The following is a 23,572-nucleotide window of genomic DNA, read 5'->3' as shown; positions in this document are numbered from 1 at the left end:
GGGAAGCACAGTGGCTCCTGCATGGACCGCAGCGCTCTCCCACTGTTTCTGTGTGTACAAACACACACCCCTACTATACGCCACCAAGACTAACAGCCAACATGAAAGCTACTGAACTAAAAGGCCTTAATTCAACAACTGATGAAAGCTGATAGTGTTTCATTTTATTGTGCCTTGCTTTATTAGTTTTGGCCTTCTTAACTGGCACCTAAAAAAGGTCAATTCATGTAATGGATTATCATTCTGGTGACTGAGGGCTAACGGTGCACATTCTTTGTTGTTTATTTTAATTAAAGAAGAGGGTTTTGTTCAGAAGAAAATTATTTTAATGCCTTTCTCAGCGATATGTGGTTAACGATCTGAAATGGCTAAACGATCCGCAACCCCCGAGCATCACGAGTGAGGGATGTCAAGATGAGAGCGAGAGTGGAACCCTCTTGACTTCTTCCCGCCTCTGGAAGAGTCAAGGCATGAAAAGGCAGAGAGGGGAAAAAGAGAGAGATGGAGAGAGAGGGAGAGAGGAGTGGAGATGGTGGAGGGTTTGCTTTTCACCACTCAAAAAAAAAAGAGCAATGAATGAGTGACTGGTTGAATGAATGAGAGGCGGTCTGAGGCTGAGAAGGGCTCTGGCTGTGTGGATCAGCAAAGGTTAACTCGGCTTCTTCAGAGGGATGAAAAGGGGAAAAAACGGATTGAGCTTTAAAGAGGAGGACCCCCTGTGCCCGGGGCGGGATCAGTCAGGATGATTTATTAGAGAGAGCGGGAGGGAGAGAGAGAGAGAGAGAGAGAGAGAGAGAGAGAGAGAGAGGGTGTCAGAGAGAGAGAGAAGAAGAGAGAGGCGTTTGCAAGCATCAAAAAGCTGCAGAGCAAACGCAGCATCTAAAAGTGCTGATATGCACGACATCAGGATGGGCTTGATTCTGATTCCCGGTGCCAGCGAGAGGGGGGGACACGCACAACCTTACGACGTTTAACCCGTGTCGACTTGTAGACGCATATTTGGGCAAAACCATTTTACGCGCGAACCATGAAATTTGCCAAAAAATGTTATGGGCGCATAAAAACACAAAACCATCAAACTGCTATTTAAATTCGTTCCCAAATCTTTTTTTTTTTTTTTTAACCCTTTAAAAAATGAATCCCATTGTCAGTATAGTTTTACGCCTGAGGGCAAACAAATCTAAAATTGGCCTTTTAAAACGAACAGCTGCAGAAGTGCAACATAACAGGAGTTTATAGTAGCATGTTCAACGCATTGCTTAACCTATACAAAGGACCACTTACGCACTTTTGACTTTTTGTTGCATAGGTTTGCGTGGAATGCGCTATATAAATGGTGGTTTATCGATATGTAGGCTAAAGTACAGGACAGCGTGCCCTTTGTCGCCCCATCAATCGCCTGTCACATGAGCATCACATAATCCACTCATTTTGTGTCACTTCGGACAACACTTTCCACAGAGGCCTGCAGTATAGCTGCCCTTTCTGGAGCAGAATGGCTGCACATGGCGCTGAAGGCACCGCTTTATGTCCAAGTGCCTGGTTACAGCGTTGCACTAGTTTGCTCACACAAGAGAGGTGGCACAAGAGAAACACTAAACGTCATGCAGTGCGGTCAGAGAGTAAACAGTGTCGGGATTGTAATCTCTTTTTGGGTAGAAAATAGGGCTGTTGTGTCTTTAAGAGGGGCTGCTGGTCCCTCATCGCAGCTGCTGGCGTGTGAGTGCGCGCGCGCGCGTGTGTGAGTGCGCGCGGCAACGTGTGTGTGTGTGTGTGTGACATAGAGGACAGCGGAGATTCATTACTTAAGCAGTACAATGGACATTTATCACCCCGTGGTGTTATTCAAATTCAGTACCAAGCGAGGACCTTCTCCACTCCTCTCTCCGCCTTGCGTCGCGTCCGCAGCGCTCATTGTTGGAGCGGCGTTAAGAAAAAGCCAGGAGGGCAGAGAGACACGCATCCAGTCAGTCAGTCAGTCAGTCCGAGAGATCCGTAAAGGAAGGATGGTGGGAAGACAGGAGCGTCTGTCCGGAGTGTACGAAGCCCGCTGCTCTCCTGCACCGCAGCTTCTTTTTGTCACCATCCGACGCCGCTCGCTGGGGGGCATTTGGACGGAGCAGAGAGATCCGAGAGAACGCGCGTCGTGGGAACTGAACCAAGGACGCACCAACGGGAACTAAGGGGTTTCCTTTTTTTTTTTTTTTTAATTATTTTTTATTTTCGGTTTCATCATCAGCTATGCACCAGCGGGAAGAATGCAACCGCTCCAAGTGCCTCCGTTTCAAACAGGAGTTGCTTTTTTTTACATTTAACAACCGTGGAAAGCCTTTGTGCATCTTGAGGCACCAGAACTGAAGAGTCTTTCCCTAAATCGATGACACTACGCGGGTCCAGAAATGGCGTTTTCCCGCAGTTCTCACCTCGGACTTTAAGCTGAAATAAAGTCCACACGAGCTGCTCCACGCTCGTCTTTTTACACTCTTTCTGAGACACTTCGAATCTCCAGAGGCGATGACATTTTACTTAAAACTGCAATGGTCATTCAGCCATCTTAGGGGCCTAGAGATGTGGACAGACTAACTTTACAACTAGCAACCAGTGCAAAGACACACAGAGGAGACGGTAGCTATAAAGGAAAGTGGGAAAGAGGATGCGTGCATTTAAGGATGCAGTAGAAAAAAGTGACAAAGTGACTGTGGCAGCAACAAAGCCTCCTTAGCATCATCAAACAAAAAGGATGGGCGTTCTTTGATGCGGTGAACAGGGGAGCCGAGTTTCTGTCTGGCATTTATTAAGGGAGTGTGTGTGTGTGTGTGAGGATTCGTGGGGAGAAGTTGCACTACAGGTTGCCCGAGCGTTTGTCATCGCAAGATGCTCTGTTTGCTGCTGCAACAGCTCAGTGTTGCACAGTGAGAAAGCTGATTTCTCGAAAGGAAAGGCGAAATCAGAGAGGCAGTGCTGAGCAGCGAGCCTGTCAAAAATAATGCACAGTAGTGCAAGTCCGTATCCTGTGGAAAGAAAGGGAAGGAAAACAGTTTTCAGCGTCAGACGCAGACTGTCAAAGGGCATTTAGGCAGCAGTAGCAGGTGCACCCATGGGCCAGTGCAATAACTGCCCGTGCACGTGTCTGATTTAAATAACCAGATGCACATATTCGCGTTTCCACTCTGGCAGAGGAGATACAGAGTCTTTAGCGATTGATTGTCCAAACGCAATTCTTGAGTAAACTCACATTCAACCCCAAGAATTGTGTATGGACATCTGTTGCTGCAGACTCACATTCATCACTGCTGTCTTTGGCCAAGCGCCACGTCGAGATCGTAGGCCTCCGAGCCACAAAGAGCGCATTTAGCCTCGTTATGTTCTGTAACTGTCTCATTTCAGGTAAGATCAAAATCACAGTTTGCATGATATGGAAAAGGAAAGGGACGCGGGGCCGGGCCAATAAAGTGGAGGAAACCCCATTCTGCCTCGTGTAATGTGTTTTTCGTGGTGTGCGTTGTGGTTGGCCCGATTGGTATTTACACTTTGTCGAAGATCTAATCAAGGCTGTTTGTTTTAAATGGCAAATATCGACTGGGAGCATTGATGTATCGACTGAGTTTGGCAAATAGTAGAACGCAGTAAGTTGAGTGCTCACAGTGAGGCCTGCATGCTGCAGACTGGAAGCACGTTGTGGATGAGACGAGCCAGAGCTAAAAAACCGAGCCATCACGAGGCAACGACCGAGGCGAATAAATAGAATGGATGAGAGTAAGAGTTTTCCTTAAAAGCAATATTTGGCCATAAAACAGCTTCTCAGATGTATCCTTGTTTTTTTTTAATATACCAAGAACATAATCTGAGTCCATTAAGCCCAAATCTGTTCTGAAACACACACATAGTTGGTCATTTTAAGTAGAAAACTTATAGCTTACAAGACTAAATCAAAGACGTGTTTTTTAAATGTAAAAGTGTACTAAGTACTGTAAAAGAAAAAGAGAGCAAACAAACACAAACATGGCCTAATGATAGATGCTGCCAAATCTGTAGGGCCAAACGGCTTCACTGATAAATCACGTGGGACTCTTCTTAGTCAGTTAGACCTTAGATTTATATATTTTATATTTAAGAAATTACTTTCCAATTTTTCCCCTGAAAATAGCTCAATTTATCCTTTAAAAAAACTAAAACATCAAATATTAAAACCAAAGTTAATAATATAAATTCTAAAACACAATATACATTTTTTATTCATTGAAAGATTACAAATAAAATCTATTTCATATGTAATATATATATATATATATTTGTTTTTATTTTAAATATCCTTAAAACGTGTTCTCATTTCGCTTTCACTCATAGACTAGCTAATTAATTCCAAACACACACACACACACATACACACACACATTGCTAAAGTGTGCATTGTTGTTGAACATTAAAGGCTAACCTCTCTTAATTCCAGGGGATTAGTGCACCGTGTTTGCTCTTGCAGAGATGCTTCTGTGTCGATATTGAATAAGTCTTTTCTACCGTTTCTCTCATGGAAAGATCGATTTTTGTTTTTTTGTCGTTTATTCAGACTTTTTTATATATAGCTATAAACACATACATAATATATATATAATATTGAAAAACCTCGAAATTACAAAACAGTCATTTAAAAGGATTGATTTGAACAAATAGCCTGTGCACGTAATTTTGCGCGTTTTAACGATGCTTCTCTTAAAAACCTAATTTCTAATAACGACCGTTAGGTTGCATTGTGTTATTTCGTGACAAAACTGCGTAATATAACATTAAAATAGTAGTGTTTGGTGCTACATTGCACGTATTTAAGGACTTCTTAACAGACGATGGCTATAAAGTCGGTTTAATTAAGTGTATGCACCTTGAACTGTGTGTTTGCAGCTGCAGAGTTGTCCTCATACTGGTCTCAGCGATGGATCCTTCGCAGGACGCGATGGGAGCCTGTGCAATAGGAAAACACTCTTCCATCATTAGAGATTCAGATTGCACGAAAACATACAGAAAACGATTATGTCAGAATAATTAATTGTAGCATATAGGTTCTTTAAACGTTCATTCATAGGAACCATCTTATCAGTCTGAAAAGAAAAACGTGTAAAACCGTGTCTGGGTCGTGGTGCATCTCGAACAAAACTGAGATAAAAGCAGCTGGACATGCCCCGTGATGTAATATCATACAGTAGTAGCTTGTATTTTTATAGGCCATTGTTTACTTTATGACCGTTTACCTCAGACTGAAGATCACGTGACCTTTTTTATTCCCACTGCTGTAACCTGAACGGTGCAGGTCGTTATGCGATGTGATTGTGAGGCAGGTCGACTCTCACAGGAAGTCAGCATCCTCAATTCCTCTCCTGTTGAGCAGACAGCCAGTCAGCCTGTGTGTGTGTTTTGTGTGTGTGTGCAAGCCCAGGTAATAGCCACAACCACAAGTGTTTGCAACTGAGTGCACATCCAGTATGCTGCAGCTCCACTAAGGAACCGAGAGGGAATTAAACGCGAGACAGTACTAAATACTAAAAATATACAGCTGCCTCCATAAACTTTGCATATGCTTCTTAATATTTATCCCAATAGTAAGTAAAATGCGTCATTTATTTTGCCCCATAAGAAGTACCAATAGGTTTCTAATCATATCTCATCACTTAAGTCTGTCCCACAAACACACTCGGCCTGCACCAGCTGACACAGTGCAAAATTTTCTCCTTCTCTAACCCCCTCGCAGCCTCCTCACAGCCTCATTAGCATTTCCTTTCTGACGACCATTATAGGCCGGTTTCCCGTTGCAAATCGGGCTCCACAACCGAGAAAAGGTTTTAGGTCGCCCCGGGCGTTCGAGGGAGGGCAGCCCGGAGGCGAGACCTCGACCTCCCGCAGTGGTCCTGTAGTTCACACCCCATACACCACACACACACACACACACACACATATGTGCGCACCCTCAACCACCCTCCACCCTCCCCACACCTCTTATGAATATTCCAGCTGAGCGTGGCTATATGAAGGTAAAATCTTCCCCAAATCGCGTCTAATCAGCCTAAAACTGCATTGTGATCACAGAGCCGGGCTGAAATCGATCAGATATAAGCGATCGCCGGGAATTATTGAAGCGTGGTGTAAAAAATCCCAGTAATGGAAAAGGTTTGGATAGGCCTCAGTGCGCGGAGCAAAGTAGTGCGCATTCACGTATGAGCCATATAGCCAGAGACATTTTGCAGTTTGTAAAGAGAAAAACAAAACAAAACAAAACAAAAAAAACAAACAAAAAAAAACAACAACAAACAAGAGGGTGGTTTTAAAATTTCTAATAGCAAATTCTAAACTGCAAAACAACAACTCAGAGGAGATTAAACATGGCAGCGCAGTTACACAGCGACTGCAACGCAATTTGTTAATTTCATTAGTATGAAAGAATGGTATTTTCCTGATTTATGCGATGAATTCGTTATTTATACGGGATTAGTTACTGTAATCGTTGATAAAAATTGGAAGAAATTCGCAGAATACACTTAAAAAATATATAAATATATTGCAAATATAATCTTAGCAATTAAGAGTGTAGTCGCAGAAACACCAATTATGTCATTTAAAAAAATTAGGGTGTAAAAGAATTTATTTTTTTATTTTATATGGGTGGAAAAATATTAGGAAAAAAACAAAAAATCTGAAAAATTATAAAACATTTTATTTTTATATTAAATGAGGAAAACAATAAAAATAAAATAACATAAAAAACAACAAAAAGCACTTATAAGAAAAAGAAATAATACATTTTTATAACACTTCTTCGGGTGCTTATGAAAGCAGAATTAAAGACATTTTAAGGTGTTGATAAATCAAGTGAAATTAAACCTTTTTGTGGTATAATTGGTTGCCTGTGTGATAAATAATGACAGCAGTATAACAAATCCACTTTAATATAAAAAGGTTTTAATTGCCAACATGTAAGCAAACACTTAAGTGTGCAGCAAATCATTTATTAAATGTTTTCAGTCGAGGGATGGGGTTAAAGTGGACAGTGTACTCGGGTGACGTGAAGGTCGATTTAAACCTCAAGATTTGCTCATTTTGTCTCTCCCAGTCTTGCTGGAAGGCGTGTGTACACTGACAACCGGAGTTTATGTTACCTGTTCTCTTTGATCAAAATATGTCCACATAATCCACATAAGTCCTGCTTCGACCACATTTTTCTTGGTGACCATCTCTGAATTTCCCCTCATTCCTGTGCAACGCCATCCATCGTCTCATCTGTCACACTGTGGGCCGAGAACCAATGGGGTGGCGTGTTGTTGGGATGTTGGGGAGGGGGTGGGGGGGGAGTGAAGAGAGCGGAGGATGTGGAGGAAAGGCTTGAACTGTTACAGACATGTCAAGGATATATTGGCCGTCCATGTTCATTCATTTTACCCTCCGTGAAGAGTGGAAATAAACACAATGTTGTCCTGGTCTTGCAGCTGGTAGTCCAGCTCCCCCTGAGTTAAGAAAAACAAAAAACATTCAAACATCTGCACAAGCCAGCGGAGAAATACCTGCGATTATTAATGCAAGTATAGCGCTCCTGTGTTCATAATGGGGCCCCGATCAATGCCAAACTTTTCATTTCATTTACATCTTGCGCTCACTCTTGTAATCAAATCAATTTCGCTCAAATTGAAGCATTCGGATTGCATGTAAATATGTGTTCAGATACGAGACCCCAAGGACAAACTTATGTGGCAGCTGCTTCCACGTTATATGAAACGTTAACTGACTCAGAGAAAACGAACGGTATCAGTGAGCGCGCAGGTTCACCTTCACACCCGCACATAAAACGTCATCCCCCTGAATTAAACATCCACGCAGGTATCTCTATCTGAGCTTACATGATCTCATATCACTGGAATGATGCGTCCTGGATACAGACAATGCAGCTTATGCTGAAAATAAGGAATATCTTTTTTTTTACACCTTGCTAGGAAACCCAAACACACACACACACACACACACACACACACGCTCTCCACACCATCTGACAGTGAACGTGGCTCCCAGTGCTCACCATTAGCTCCCAGTCTGCATCATTGATAAGCACCAGAATCCCAGGCCTCCTGTGGGAAAACACACCGCTTTCAGTCAGACGTTATCTCCCAGAGGTAGCGCAGACTCAGGCACACACGAGTGTAAAAGGTACAAACTGGTAGCCTGTTCGTGCCTCTCTTTCTTGCACGCTGAGCACAAACACTTTTTCAATTCGCACCCTGCCTCTGGTAAACAAACCAGAATTAAGAAAAATAAAAAATAAAACATAAAAACAATATCAGGTAAATTCTTAAAATCTGAAAAAAATGTTTTTTTTTTTTTTATTCAAGTGTTGCTGCAAAAGAGAGAATGTATTATCAATAAAGGAAGGGTGAAAATGTACTCAAATATTAAATTGGAAAAAATGTAATTTATTTTAGTGAATGAAAAGTTTGTAAAAAACAAAAAAAAAATGTTACTAAAAATTGCATATTACTGTTTTAAAAGTTTTGAAGAAGAGAATAAAGGGACATTTTAGGGTTTTTAATACCCTGTTAAAACACATGTCTTAAAATCTTTTCAGTAAGCTTTTCTTTTTCTTTTATATTAAAAAGTGTAATTTTCTAATGAAACCTGGTTTAGTCACTTCCATCTCCTAAAGTTACGTAATTAATAGATTTTTTTCATTTAAAATGATGCCTGTAAAAATATTCATTACGTCCAAATAAAGCCCACATTAGATCATAACCAGGGGTTTCTCATTGCTGCTTATGCAATATTTAAAGTGCAAATATGCAAGGAGCACTTGTAGTAGCAGTCACAATTCCCACTAATGATGAGACTTGAGTGGCTAAAGCAAAGAGAAAGGGAGGAAAAACAAAACGAGAAAAAAAAAACACAACTGTCACAGGAAATTAATGGGGTCCCAAAAATAAAATACAAAAGAGCATAATGGAGATAATGGGGGAGGGTTACAACAGGCACCTATGGGCACAATCTTTTAAACTGATGCTGGTGTATTTTTTTTTCTAATAGAGGCAAGTTTAAGCCATGTGGATGGTGAGATAACGCCTGATGCCTCTCATACCGATCCTGCCGCCTCATAGATGCTCCTTGACGTCAATGAGAGAGGGCGTCCGCACAAACGTGCGATCACAGCGTATTGTTGAGAGGGGAACAAACAGGCGGACGGTCAAAGGTAAAGACTGTAAGCTACGCACACACAGCACGCGCAGGTTTTTTTTTTTTTTTTAAAAGCGTAATGAAGCAACACCTAGAATATGCTTCGCTCAAAACAAAAACAAAAAAAAGGGGTACGTGCTGCTGACATAAACAACACGCGAACACACACATCTAATCTATACGGTTTATAGGTAGCCCAGCCTTTTCTCCATTCATTGGTTAGATGGTGCTATAAATAGTCCTGCACAAAGGCAGCTGTAAAAGTCAGCCAGTCCTATAAGGCTGCTCTGCATCCTGAACACACACAGACATATACACACGTGTGCACCACACAGGTAATCATCTTGCTGAAACCTATAACCTGAAGGGTAGACTGTTTTTTTGTTTTTGTTTTTTTCTCCCAGCATTTCACAAGGTTTTACCGCAGGAAAGCTGCTTCCACAACACCCACCTCCGCACACAGAGAACGGTTCCCGATCAAATGGTACGTGTTCGATAGCTCAGGTTGAGTTCACGTGGCGGCGTAACGTCTTAAATAACCTCTCAAGGTTAGGCTGTTGCGTTAACGGACCAAGCGTGTGTCAAGTGCACTCACACTGAGTCTCCCTGCACGAAGAGCTCGGGCCGCTCCTTCAGCAGGTTCCGTTGGATCCAGACCAGCAGCTGCTTCATGTCCCCTGGAAAACACAGACGCACACGCATCTCCGTGACTTCAGAGGACATTACACTGACTTCATTTCATTTCCGAGAGACGTACTCCAACCTCAACACGCACTGCCGCTCTTCTAACCCTAATATAAATCAAAGCTTTTTACTAAAATTTAATAAACAACATCATGGGGGCAGGTTTTTTTTTTTTATTTATTTTTTTATTTGTCCTGAAAAGGGAAGCAGGTCCCAGTGACTGCGTATTATATCGACGCACACACACACACAGACAGACACACACACACACACAGTTCATACACAGGCAGACAACAGAGGTCACAGGTCAGGGGTTAAGGGTCAAGGTGCACGGATCCAGCCCCCTGGTCGATGTGACGCGACAGAGGCAGCAGGCGGGACGGGGGTCTGTGTGTGTGTGTGTGCGTCTGTGTGCATGTATATTAATGAGTGCATGTGTATGTTGGGCGGGTGTGGGGGGGTGGGTGGGATACACTGGAAATGGGGAGGGGAGGTTGACTGGTGTCAATGGCCAAGAGCGACATTGTTCACCTTGAGCAGAGCAAAATAAAAGGAAGCATTTGTCTGTTAAAAAAAAAATAAAAAAATGTAGAAAGGGATTAAAAATATATATTTACACACGACCCACGGCTCGACACGTCATTTACAAAGGTCGCACGGAGGAGGAAAAAAAAATAAAATATTAAGACACTAAGGCATATTTCAAAAGGTCTTCGAAACATAAAGGCAATTAAATTCCTCTCAGGCCTCGCACTTGGATGCCTTGTAAAACGGACACACGTTTCAGAGCAATCATTTTATGTCGCACGTTAAATGCGACGCTCCTCGTCTGAGCTTGGATATCAGCGATGCTTGAATTTTCTATGAGTCTGACCTCTTGAACAATCAGATTGACCTTGTCTCAACAAAAGGCTGAGCCTCACTCGGGCCGACTGACAGCCACAAAGGCGACGGCAATGAGGGGTTTTAGGATAAATCCCCGCTAAACAACCAACAATGAATATATTATAGTTATGGCTAACGTTAAGAATCATACTGGTGTCCGTCAGCCCCGGCGTGTTGGCAGGTGAATGCGTCGAAAATAAAACACAAAAATGCAATCATTTCCCGAGCCTCGCGACCGCAGCTGTCTGCTTGACGTGCATTAGCTCGGAGGCTCGTGGTAACCCTTCGAGAGCGTGCCGCCGGTCCCCCATGCACCTTCGAAATGAACGGAATCGGCCTCCATGGCCGGCTGCGAAGGAGCAGAGGAGGCGAGGGGACGGAAAACGTGCGAGGAGAGAGGGTGAATAAACGGGACGGACGGGGAGCTGACGCGGGGGAAAGCAGGAGGACGGAGGAGCGGGGAGCAGATGGAGGAGACGCGAGGGCCAGAGGACGACGGCGAGTCAGCCAGGGACAGGTGCAGGGAGGAGGGCGGCGGAGCCACGGCAGGTAGGCGTCGAAACACTCAGAAGGTCGGCCTGTCTGAAGGCAGAGCTACGATCATATTAATACAGCCACGGGTTTTAATTGAAATATATAGAAAAGTATTTCAGTTTCTAAAAACTGGGGTTCATTAAAAACATGACAAACCTTAACGGATTATGAAATCATAGGATATCTGTGAAATCTTGAGCACGTCCACACGTTCGGCCCAAAGTTCAAGGTTCAGTTATACACAAGGGGGTGGGGGATAGAGAGCGTTTAACGCCGTCATCATGATCAACCAGAGCTGATTACAATATCTAAGGCGCAAGTAAAACAAAACATATGGCTCTGTTGTGTCTGCGAGCGCAACAGACTGCGATGTGGGTGAGTGTGTGCGGAGCGTGTGCACTTCACTTTAATTGTAGAGCTGTCTGCCAGCTCAGTAGTATAATGATAGTGATGGTTTTCTACGGTTGCAGGCCGCCGTATAAAATAAGACAAACGTCTCCCCTTGCAACTCGACACACCACTCACACACACTCACACACACACACAGGCAGTATATTGACCTGCACCTCTGTGGGGCTAAAAACAGAACTAATCACTACAGCAGTCATAACTCCTTCTTTGTGGTGACTCCTTTCTTTGCGCTCCCTCTGACTTTGACTATTGGTATTTTTCTCCACCATTACCCCCTTATTCGCTCCTCCAACCTCTCACCCATTTGCTTTTTCATTTGCTCCCTCCTTCACTCTTTCCCTCTCTGCATTTCACACTCGCTCACTCACTCTCATAAAAGTAGCTCTCCTCCTGTCTCTTTCAATCTTTCGCATCCTCTTAAAACACTCGCACACGTTCCGAGTTACACGCGCAAAACGAAATTATCGCTTGAGCTCGACGCATACGTTGGTGACAATACAGACTTTCGCTAATTTGGCTTTTTATTAAAGAAACAAGAAACAGGTGCAGCTTTTTTTTTTTTTTTTTTTTTTTAATGGTTTGCTTGTAAATTTAAATCACCCACAGCCAGGAGCAAGAGGACAGGTTTATATCAGAGAGCGGTGCCATATTTGAGACGATACCAAGAAACTAGGAGCTGAGAGGGAATTAAGGGTGAGGAAAGGTTTCTGATCGCGCTTTGTGGTCCAGGTAGAAGGGAAAAGAAAATGAGGGAACAAACAGACAAGAGACGACGAGGGGGGGTGGGCGGTGAGGGGGGGCTGGGATGCGTCACATGCGCCCGGTGCATCCTGGGATTGCCGCGTTTGCGTGGGTGGAAAGGAGGCACGGAGGGAGGGGAGGGGAGGGAAAAGGCGCCATTTTGATGCCGATTCAAAACCGTTCCCGCTTTTCTTTTGTGGGTGCCTTTTTTTTTTTTTTTTTTTAGTCGCCTTCGTGCAATTATGACGGCTGCGCGAGGGGTGTGGGGGGCGGACGAGCCATCCATCTTTTTCCGCTGATGCGAGGGGCGAAAAATGGCGTGATCCGTAGACCACTTGGAGTTTTTGTTGTGGGCGTGTGTTTGTATGTGTGTGTGTGTGTGTGTGTGCACGGGAGCGAGGGGTTAGGTCTGAGAAAGAGAGGGGGTGGGGTCTTTCAGTCGAGGGTCATCAATCACCGGCTGGGGTCAAAGAGAAATAGGAAGGATTCAGAACCAATTATATCTGCCTTCACCGCACCCCCCCTGCAACCCCTCGCACCCCCTACCCTTGTGTAGCCTCTGTACTGGCGTGTGAAGCGAAATTAGTTCGGAGCAACATTTTCAGGATCAGCAAACCTGAAAACGCCCACAGCCGGGCCAGGTTTAAGATAAGCAAGCAAATGAGCAAATAGAGTCCGAAAATGTCAATGCTCGCTTCCTAAACTTCGTGTTACTATACGGCAAAACTTCGGGGTGCGCACAGGTCAGCTGCCGCAGCAAGGTCATATCAGGCTGACATTCCCTGCTCTGGTCAACTTTTGTCTTTTCGTTGTTGTGGCAACATCAGCGCCGTGGACGATCACCCTTTGTCTAGTCAAATACCAAAGACGCATATTTCTCTTGTTTGTTCTCGCTCTCCCTGCGACACACACATATAATAAAATCACATTTTAACCTCTGGGCAGCCGCGATTCACGAGCTACACTTTTACCCTCCCTATTTTTCTCAAAGTGCCGCGTCGGGCTCCAAGGCGAGTTTGGGAAATAAAAATCAGGCTGCAGGCAGGTCTCCCCTCCTCTGTGCCGAGTTAGTGACCCATATTGGAGGGGACCTGAATTCCTAGCTGCGAAATGAAAATCTAATCAATTCCGATCCTGCGGTGGAAATCTTTTTATGAATTGAGAAACGAGCGCGCGGCCCGCCAAGGCACCGGGAATGATCTGAGACAGAATAAAAAATGGTTCTGTCAAAGCAGCTCTTTTCGTGAAACCCACAGAAGCTACGTAAAGGTCCTCTCTACGAGGCCCTTTAACACAATCACGCATCGGCATGAAGGGAAAAAAAAAAAGGCTGAAAGGATCCGTTAGGAGAAGCAGCGGGCGGCCACGTGGATGTTGGAGATAAAGGAAAGACGGGAAGAGAAGAAAAGCAAGGGAGGATAGTTAAGTTGTGAAATCTGTTATAAACAGGTTGTCTGATCTGCAGTTGTTATAAATGTCAAGTGTTAATTTGGACAGATTTCCCTGTTGTGTGGTAGAGAAAGACATTTAAGTTGCATGCAGAATAAAAAAAAAAACTTTTACTCAGGTACTATTAGGTACAATAAATATTAAACAGAAACAGCCTTAAAGTAATATGGATGGTACGGAAGAGATTTGATTGCTATATTGCTAATTAAATTAAAGCTATATGCTAAAGGTGGCTATTTTCACCTTAATTGTAAATTATTCCCAAACCACTCTGTGAGCAGCACTGACAACACCACTCTCTGCCATGTTTGTAGTCCAAGATGGTGTGTTCATGTGTCATGTGTTATTGCATCATGAACACATGGGTGCATTCACTGCTTCCTTCAAATGGGGTTCGTGATTACAGAATAGTCCATATAGTCCAACCTCATCCCAGTTTTGACGCGTTTTCTGTAAAACTAGAGGTGGATTCTAAGCTTATGTATTAAATTTTATTTACTATAGAATAAGAATGGTTTTTCATCGCATAACATGTCTATTTTTACACTCACATCATTTTATTTTACCTTTGAATTTTCTCCATTGAGTTATCCAGGTGTTAGCATGCTTATTTGTTAGCCTCAGTGGCTTTTAGCAACTTATGGCTGATGTCACCATTTTCGTATCAAGTACTCTCTGGGCTATGTTTACGAGTTCCATTAGGACGCAGCCTTTGACACGTGCAGTACATACAGGAGACAGTTGATACTCACAGGGTTCCGACTGGCTTGGAAGAGTCACTTGATGGTCCTTCACGCCGTTGAAAAGCAACTCTGCTCCTCCACTGGAGAAAAAGAAAAGGCCTCATTCATAAATATATGTTTACACATGTACATACTGCACAGACATACAATTTTCTGTGGCACAATTCTTCATCGACCATCTACCTAGTCTGCTACACTATCAATTTAAAAACATTAATTGTGACATTGTGGTTTTGTTCTACACAATCAGTTAACATGAAGTGAAAATTAAAACACTGATTTAATACCTGCATAAAGTGACTTGGAATAAATATGCTGGAAGATTAATTCTTATGCATCAACCATGATAGAGAAAAAAAAGGCAACACACAAAATCTCTATACTTGGAATACACTGCACAAAGCAATTAAATGAACATTTTTAAAACATATCTCAAAGGGAAAGCAAATCATGCTGGATATCTATACTGTTTTGGACTGGGTAATATGTCAGGAATGAAGGGATGCCACCTTGTTTGATGAAAATGAAAATGATAAACCTACAGATGCCTGAATTCAAAGGCACCCCAAAAATCAGGCTAGTCCATTTTGCTGAAATTGCATTGCAGCAACTAAAAAATGGTACACAGTAGTTTATATGGCTCCCGCTTGCATGTCTGACCACGTCAGGGCATGCTCCTTATGAGCCAATGGATGCTGTGTTGGGTTGTCTCTTCCCAGATCTGGACCAGGACATCCTGGTCAGTCTGAGGTGACTGCGTTAGATGGACTAAAACATTATGTCCCAGAGGTGTTCTATTGGCTTTAGGCCAGGTGAGCACGGGGGCCAGTCAATGGTATCAATTCTTCATCCTCCAGGATAGCAGTCAGGGTGCCGTTATCTAGCCTGCAGAAGTCTGTGCCTCCCTCCATGGATACGCCTCCCCAGACCACCACTGACCCACCACCACGGCTTCTGCTTTTAAGTCTGACATGTGCTCAGGGTGAACCTGTGGGCACAGGGCGCACTAGTGGACGCCAGGTCCCACTAATGAAGTCAGAGTCATTCACACCGGAGTCCAGGTAGGGCCTCATGCTACCCGCAGGGACGCCGTTTTGCGAAATGCAAAACTAGTGAAAAACAGTAAAAAAGATATATATCGGCCTCCATTCCAGTTTTGGGGGTTGTCTCATTGTTGCCCCTATAGTGAACGTGTAGTTAATTTTATCATCATCAAAGCAGCTGAAACTGATTAACAACCAACTCTGCTACTTATATCCCAGAAGTTTAATTGACTTGATGCTATACTCTGATTAAAAAGCGCTTCTTTAATCTTTTAGAGCAGTATATAAAAACCCACTCATCTCCTTTTACTTCTATAAGCCTGAAAGAAAGTTGTGTTCCTGAATTAGCTTTTATCTAACAGTGCTATTCATAATATACTGGGAAACCAGTGGATAAGGCTGAGAGACAATCACACCACTATGTCAGTCAGTGTAAAGCTAGACTTATACCCCTCTGTGTACTGGTGGAAAATACTGTCAAAGCTACAACAACATGTGATCAACTGTACAATAAAAGACTTTAATCAGCACCGAACTACAAAGAACATTTCTAGCTACATATCTGCTTTGAAAATGAGGGGAACCTGCCAAAAAACTAGAAAATGTTCAAGCATGGTTTTCTCACTTTTGCATGATGAATAAAAGATGTTAGCCTTTGAGTGTGGACTCATGCCATCTTTAGTTAACATTATTTCTAAAGCCTACTCACTTGCCAATTCATTAGGTACGCCAATGAAAACAAATACACCCTAATATAACAGCCCTGCACTTAATCATGGATGTTAAATGTTCAGTTTATGGGGAAACACCGTGACACTTCAATTGCACGCTCATTATGGGGGGGTGTAGTTTGTGGTGTGGTTAAACTGTGTTTAATTTAACACCGAAGTGTTTCTGATATTTAACCTCATCGCATGACTAAAACTGAGCTGTCAAATTCAAACACAATCAGTTCAACAGTACTAAAACCCACAGACAAGAATGGAAACACTGTTGAATCAACAGCTCTCTCTGATAGTTTGAATAAATAACACAATTCATGAAGCTTTGAAGATTTAATATAGGGCTGTTATAATGTGAATTTATTTCCACCGGTGTACAAAATAAACTGGCGAGTGTATCCACATTCTTCTATGCATTACCTACTGTTTATGATGGAAAACTATTTTATACGTGCAGCCCTCCTGAGGCTTGACGCTGCTTGCTCTCTTTCTCAAATTAGGTCAAATCTTTAGGGATGCATGTGAGTCACAGTCGCCTAGTAAGTCTAGTTTCATACACTCCTCACTTCTCCGAGGTCTACACCCCCGGTGAACTGCTCTTCGACTGTGTACTTCAATAGTCAGAGATGTTCGCCTTAACGTAGCTCAATCCTGACCACGAAAAGCTTTACAATCATCAATTTGCCCGGAAGAGTTGACACATCTGGCGGAGCTTGTTTTGAGGTATGCGTGTGAGTATTAGGAGTGGAGTCAGGCAGTTAAAAGCACTGTCAACTGCAGTTCTGTTGCTGCGTAGCGTCACGTAAGAGCGTCTCCTCTCTATTCATATGCTAAACGCGCTAAGCTAGCACACGGTCCCTGCGCGGATCTACCGCAGAGACACAGACACGCACGATGAAGCAGCATAAAAGGTTTAAAATCTCCTACCCAAACTCCAGATTAATCGCTATGGGCGCTGCCATATTGTCAACACGTGCAGGAAGTACCGGAGGGGAAGTCGGAAGTGACGTATGAGGAAAGCGTGTCCATTTCAGTCACGAGCGAGGAGACCGTTGCTCACTTAAACTCGAAAACGATTGATTGAGTAAAACTAAATAATAAAGAAATAAATTATTATTATTAATATAATTGATGATAATAATAATAATTAACGAAATGTTCTTTGTCTTTCTGCCTTTCTAGGGTATTCAAATTAATAAACAGAAAATAATTGCAATGCTTAAAACGGTTCACTATTTACACACAGTACTTCTGAATTTGAAAAAAGAACAAAACCATTTTCCAACTATTTTTAAGTTCTGATTAAATATGAGTTATATTATTTGCCTAGTTATGGTATTTATTTATTTATTTTGTGGGGACATTAACAGTTTAGAAGTGAATTCAGTTTGAAGTAAATTAAGTGCATTTTCCAAGTATATATTAAATTTGATTCCAACAGTGTTTTCAGAATTTTGACTTGATCCATTTAAGGTGAAAAGCATTTTTGATGCTCAGTTTGTTGAATTTTATTTATTTTTATTTTTTTTCAGTTAATTTTCCTTGTTGACTTTTTATACAGTTATTGGTTATGAGTAAAATGACTGACTTCACATGTTTAAAAGCCAAAATGTCTGCCAGTACTATGCCTGATATTGTTTCCATTTAAGAACTCCTTGGACTTTACTTTTGAAAATCACTGTGTGTATGAGTGTGTGAATGCACATCTGCCCCCATTTTCCCCTCTCCCACATCTTATACATCATACTGGTGACAGTCCCAGTCCCAGTATACATGGCAGGAAGGACGAGAGAGGGGGGTGGGCCGTTGGATGGCCAGAGGTTTGAATTGCAAATCTGCTGCCTTCTGTTGGCGTCCAAGCCTTCGCAGGCCCTTCCTCATCTCCATTCATGTGTTAATGAGGAGTCAGTGCAGGGGCAGTTAGACAGATCGACCAGGGGCCTGGTGGGTGTGAGGGAAGTGTGAGGCGTGGGTGAGGAAGCGGGCGGGAAAACGAGAGGGATTCCTCCGACGGCGAACGCCGCGGTGGAAGTTCTGAAAGATAATGAAGACGTGATGGTTGCAGCTTTTTTCCCCGGCTGGGATGAGAAGTATCCTCGTGTTTACCGGTGAAAACAGTCATGGGGTGAGCTCAGAGGGAGGCACAGAGGAAGAAGACGAGGTGTGGGTTAGGGGAGGGATTTTATAGCTCTAGAGGTTCAAGGTTAAGGAGGGAGTCCTCCAGAAATGATCACACCGTCACTGCACGTCATGTGACATTTGTTAAGCTGCGTGGATATTTACATACAGCTGTTTATTCAAATGAGCAATGAGCAGTCATATGTAATGCATGTATAGGTCAGATGGAACAAACCAGTGCTTTTACTTTAATGCTTAAGCTACTTCTACTTTTAAGTAGGATTTTTCATGCAGGACTTTTACTTGTAATGGAGTAATTTTTAGAAAGATGACTTAGGTACATGATGATTACTTCATCACTTATTTATATCTAAAGACTAATTTTAAATCTGAAATCTCTGAAATGGAAAACAATGTAATTTTGCCAGTTATTTAGCTCCATCCTCAGCCTAATCACCTCTCAATTTTCATACAGAAAGCCGGATATTATTTTGATTTCACTGTAAATCTCCCTCTCACACATTCACAGCCCCCCAAAAAACAACAAACAAGGGGTTTCAACCACTGCCACCACCTCCTCAGACCCACTGATATCTGCCTGTAGATGGATGACAAACGTCAATGCTGTGCTGCCAGGCACCAGCTATAGAGCAGCCAAGGTCACACATGATCAGATGACAATGACCAACACAACGGATTAGCTATAGAAAGACTGGGGGAGAGATTAGGGGTGAATTGATGACGGCTGGCTGGCTGGCTGTCTTGGGAGATCTTGGATCTGTTTCAATAAGAACCATAAAGAGCTGAAATTAACATGTACCATGATACCAAGCAGAGAGAATCCTCTTAGAGATTACATCCATAACATGTTACGCCTATGGAACTGTATGGACAGGGGAGACAAAGGCTAGAGCAAATTATAATTTTCCATTGTGGCAGACTGTAGGACATCCTATCCTGTTTGGTTTCATTGTGTTCTTTTCTGTTAGCTTTTTTTTTTGTAAGGTCACAAAAGTAGTAATTCTTCTACTTTCTGATTTGTCCTTTTTTCTGTGCCTGGGAATAAGCAGCAACAGCAGTATTCCTGTAACATCTGTCTTACGGCACACAAACACACACACACACACACATGTTGATAAAAGCACACGCATGCACTCATTTGGACACACACACTCGCAAATGCATGGACACGCACACACTCCATCTGTCTTTTCTGCCTCCCACTGCCACCACCGTGGGTCCTGTCTGCAAAACAATGTGCGATGCTCTACACAACACGCATGCTCAGTGCATATCACATTTTCAGCTCAACACAAGACAGATTTTCATGCATAATGACCATGTAAAGGTTAAGTGCGCTAAATAAATAATAACAATAAAAAGGAGAAAACAGGAAGTTCTTGTCTGCTTGACGAACAACCATTAAGGAGGAACAGATGAACATTTTTTTTTTTACCATTCATCTAACCTTAAACGAACCAGTAAGGAGGATGCTGACCAACAGAGCTGGCTAGTTGAGGAATGAGATTGCACGCTGTGTCTGGGAGAGCAAACTCAACTTTTGTTTGATAGTAAAATGCTGACCCCTGCTGGCTTCCTGTCTGCAATGCAAGAGAATGATTCCTTTAGAATGAGGTTCTTGAAGTCTCAGACAGATCAGTTTTAAATTAAGGTTACTAAATATCTTCACTGGAAGTGATGGTTACAGTGAGGCATGCATACATATCTGCAGAGACTATAACAGGGCAGCACGGCACCGTCTCCCAACAAAATATTTGAAGACAAAAATAGTATTAATGTAGTTTAAGTAGGCTGCTCTGTCTCTGACTTTATGGAAAGAAGAATGTAGAAATACACTGTTCCAGGTATCAACACTTCATTATAAATTTGCTTCAGAAAATGATCATAAGTAGAATTAATAAGTAACAGAAGTACCCGTGAGGAATTTATTAAAAAATGGAACTTCTTCTTTACATCTGCTTTATCATAAATATTTTGTGCTTAATAAACTTCCCCAAAATGTTTATTGTAATAATATGTAATAGTATGTTATAATAAATTATAAATCCCCTATTTATTTCGTGATTATATTTGTATTTATTTATCTGAATCTGTTACTGCTGTCAGAATGTACGATATTTTCCTCTGAAATGCGGAGCAGAAATTACAAGTGAGCAGCACAAAATGTCGTACGACTTCACAAACTTATTAACTTTGCATCACTGCTGTCTGTTAAGGAGAAGTTTGACAGTGTTGTGCATTTTTCCCCACTGCTGCCAAATTTAATAAAAAAGACCAAAAACAATAACGTGTCAATCTGTCTGGAAGAACTCACAATCTGTGTAGGCTTATGACAATGACAAATAGTTTTGTTGACAAATACAACAAAACTGTCTTTTCTTTCTGTTTTTGGAAATCACTCTAGTTTAAGTTTAGAGAACTGAATTTAGTTGAATACATCTAAAGCTTTTAACAGATTAATGTATCCTATTTCTCACGTATAGGGTTTGTTTGTGTGATATATAAATTGAACATATCTGAGTTTTCAATGGTTTCAAGTCAATTAGCATTTTTTTAATTAATATCTGATATTTGGGAGAGCAAACAATCATAAAAATTTGTTTGTTCAAAATAAATCTAAAAAGTTCCTATTAAATCACATTTTTCATTTTCTTTGACTGTGAAAACTACAAGATGTCCTCATTTATATAGAGTTTATAATTAGTGAGGGATGGGTGAAGGCTTATTAGACTGCCTTCTGTACCATACTACACCATGTGCCTTCACTCCGAACAAAGAATCAAACTCGTCAACACAAGCAATCGTTTTATTTGAAAAAAAGTGAATTGCTATGTACAGTACGTAAAAAAAAAAAAAAAAATACATGAGACAAGACCTAAATCATTTCTTTTTTTCTTTTTTTTTGCGTTTCAAGTTCATCTCATACGGTCTGTTCAACACAGGAGAACCACAGAGCATTCCTGTACAGCATTCGACAGAGGACAAATACAAACGATTTACATCATCAATGGCATCAGCAATCAGACCTAAACCAGTAGGCATCCTCTTGGTCTCAGAACACACACGATCATTTCTCTTTGTGTATGTCTTCAATATTACAATTACTGATTCTGTTTTTTGTATTTTTGTTTTCTCACTAAAGATCACCCCCTGCTGGATCGCAGTGGGAACTGAACTGACACGCGGCTCCTCGCCTCATGACCTCTGCTTCCGTACAGCTGGTTTCAGACTAGAAAACTGGGATTTAAACGCAACCATCCACTTAAGACTCTCCAAGAACTTTAATGCAGAAGCGTTATTTGTCTTTGACTGATATCTGGCTATGTTCATCATATATAGATCATCAGATTGAATAAGAAAGGCTAGTGATTGAAGATTCCCTTAAATATCGTGAATAGGTTCGTCAGGGTCGTCTCAGCCCTTGAATGGCGCGATTGCATAGCTCTGAGAGTGGGCTCCAGCCCTCTCAGGCCTCTTAAAAACAGCAATTCTGCAACACTAAATGGTCAAGCAAAATATACTCCCAAAGAAGTCAGATTATTCCAGTTATTTTAGCTCTATTGCTGTGACACAAATTCAACACATACAACCATGAGACATTCTCTTAAGCACAGCCGCTGTGTACACATCCTTAGACTCATTCCATTTTAAGGCTGAAAAGAAACAAAATTGAATCGAAAGAGTAAGTTTTCAATTGTGACTGGTACCGAGACAATTTGTTTTTAATACTATTATATTTCACAACTTTCTTTAATTTTAAATTATTAAAGCAACATTTGACTTGGCATAACATTTACAGATGCATGCATCAGCCATTTGAATTATTTGAGTTAGAAACCAATCCATGTCCAAACGTGTGCATATACTAAGTGAAACCTTGCTTTAAGTAAATTTAAAGTATTTCTGTCATAATTGCTGGCTGCGACAACATTTTGCACACAGGACACACTACATTGAATGCTATGGTAGCGAGAGACGTCGGCGGCTTTGTTCTTTTAACGCTCTTAGAAAACGCGCAAAAGCCCGCGCAGTGGAGACACCGCCGTTACTCCTGCAAATGCCCCACTCTGGGTACATTTATTAATGCATGCCCGATACATTTTTAATGGGATTCAATGGGACTGCTTGATACATATTTAATGAGATTTCACGAACAGGGTTTCCTCAGAATGAGCGCTGACACGGTCCCGAGAGTTTCACGATGCAGTGTCCGTGATGCTTGTTGTCTTTTGATCAAAACCAACAAATAAGACAACAAAAGAACAATGTATGTAACAAAAAAAGAAGAAAAAAAAAAAGAGGAAGACTCTTACATACACGCACACTCGCACAGACTAAACATCTATATATGACCTATGTAAGTTATTGTTGTTATTTTGGCTAAAGTGTGTGACAGCAGTTGAGCGCCTGGAGCGAAGCCAATTTTCGTAGCTCAGTTTGGCCCTTGAAGAATACCGTACACACGTCCAGAAGAGCCGGCCACCCTTATCCCCCGTCTTCTTTTCCTTCTTAGCTTGTCACCTCTCCCTTAAATATTTTAAAGTCCATAGAGAGGAATAGGAGAACCGTCTGTGCCTTACGTTGAGTCAATAGTGAGTGCAACACATGTTATAGGTGAGATGCCTTCTCTCCGTATTCCCGGTGCTCACCGCACGCGCTCTTTTTAGCTGCCTCTTCGTTCACCCTCACTCCTCCCAGTGTCCTAGCTCCCACGTCCTCCTTTTACGATGCTAAACAGGACCGTACCACCGCGAGCGTCGAGTGCAAATCGGGGAGTGTTTCATCGATGATGCCGCTGCGGGTGCTATAGCTCGCTCTGGCGCACGGGAGGCTCTAGCTTGTGCGATAGGGCGGTGAGGACTTTGTCGAACTTCTCGTAGCGCTCCGACTGGCTGCCCTCGGAGCCGCGGCTGCCCCACAGGAGACGCATCTGAAACTCCGTCTGGAAGATCTCGTTTATCTCTGCGCGCTCCTGAAATCCTGGAGAGGAGAAGAGACTGGGGAGTTATTCTATGCAGAGGACACT

The 23,572-nt window shown here is 42.3% G+C and overlaps 2 protein-coding genes across 5 annotated transcripts in view; both read right to left on the bottom strand.

Annotated features, from left to right (window-relative positions):
* Nucleotides 1–6,680: 6,680 nt before the first annotated feature.
* On the bottom strand, nucleotides 6,681–17,425 carry urm1 (ubiquitin related modifier 1). Its single transcript, XM_047570710.1, has 5 exons — nucleotides 17,335–17,425; nucleotides 14,652–14,722; nucleotides 9,791–9,872; nucleotides 8,054–8,102; nucleotides 6,681–7,487 (listed from the first exon to the last, which is right to left on the bottom strand). Exons 1-5 carry the CDS (start codon nucleotides 17,367–17,369, stop codon nucleotides 7,419–7,421), a joined length of 306 nt encoding a protein of 101 aa, XP_047426666.1. The 5' UTR covers nucleotides 17,370–17,425; the 3' UTR covers nucleotides 6,681–7,418.
* Nucleotides 17,426–21,331: 3,906 nt separating this feature from the next.
* The window catches only part of sh2d3ca (SH2 domain containing 3Ca), a 51,463-nt gene continuing 49,222 nt past the window's right edge, over nucleotides 21,332–23,572 (bottom strand). For all 4 annotated transcript variants that reach the window (XM_047570047.1, XM_047570048.1, XM_047570049.1 and 1 more), the window contains one exon: nucleotides 21,332–23,526. In XM_047570047.1, the coding sequence (XP_047426003.1) occupies nucleotides 23,351–23,526 (176 nt within the window). In that variant the 3' untranslated portion in view covers nucleotides 21,332–23,350. The remainder of the gene's footprint in view (nucleotides 23,527–23,572) is intronic.

Source organism: Mugil cephalus, chromosome 19, assembly GCF_022458985.1.
Source record: "Mugil cephalus isolate CIBA_MC_2020 chromosome 19, CIBA_Mcephalus_1.1, whole genome shotgun sequence".
Lineage (NCBI taxonomy): Eukaryota > Metazoa > Chordata > Actinopteri > Mugiliformes > Mugilidae > Mugil > Mugil cephalus.
The sequence above is the reverse complement of the archived record's forward strand: the minus strand, read 5'-3'. Positions and strand labels throughout refer to the sequence as shown.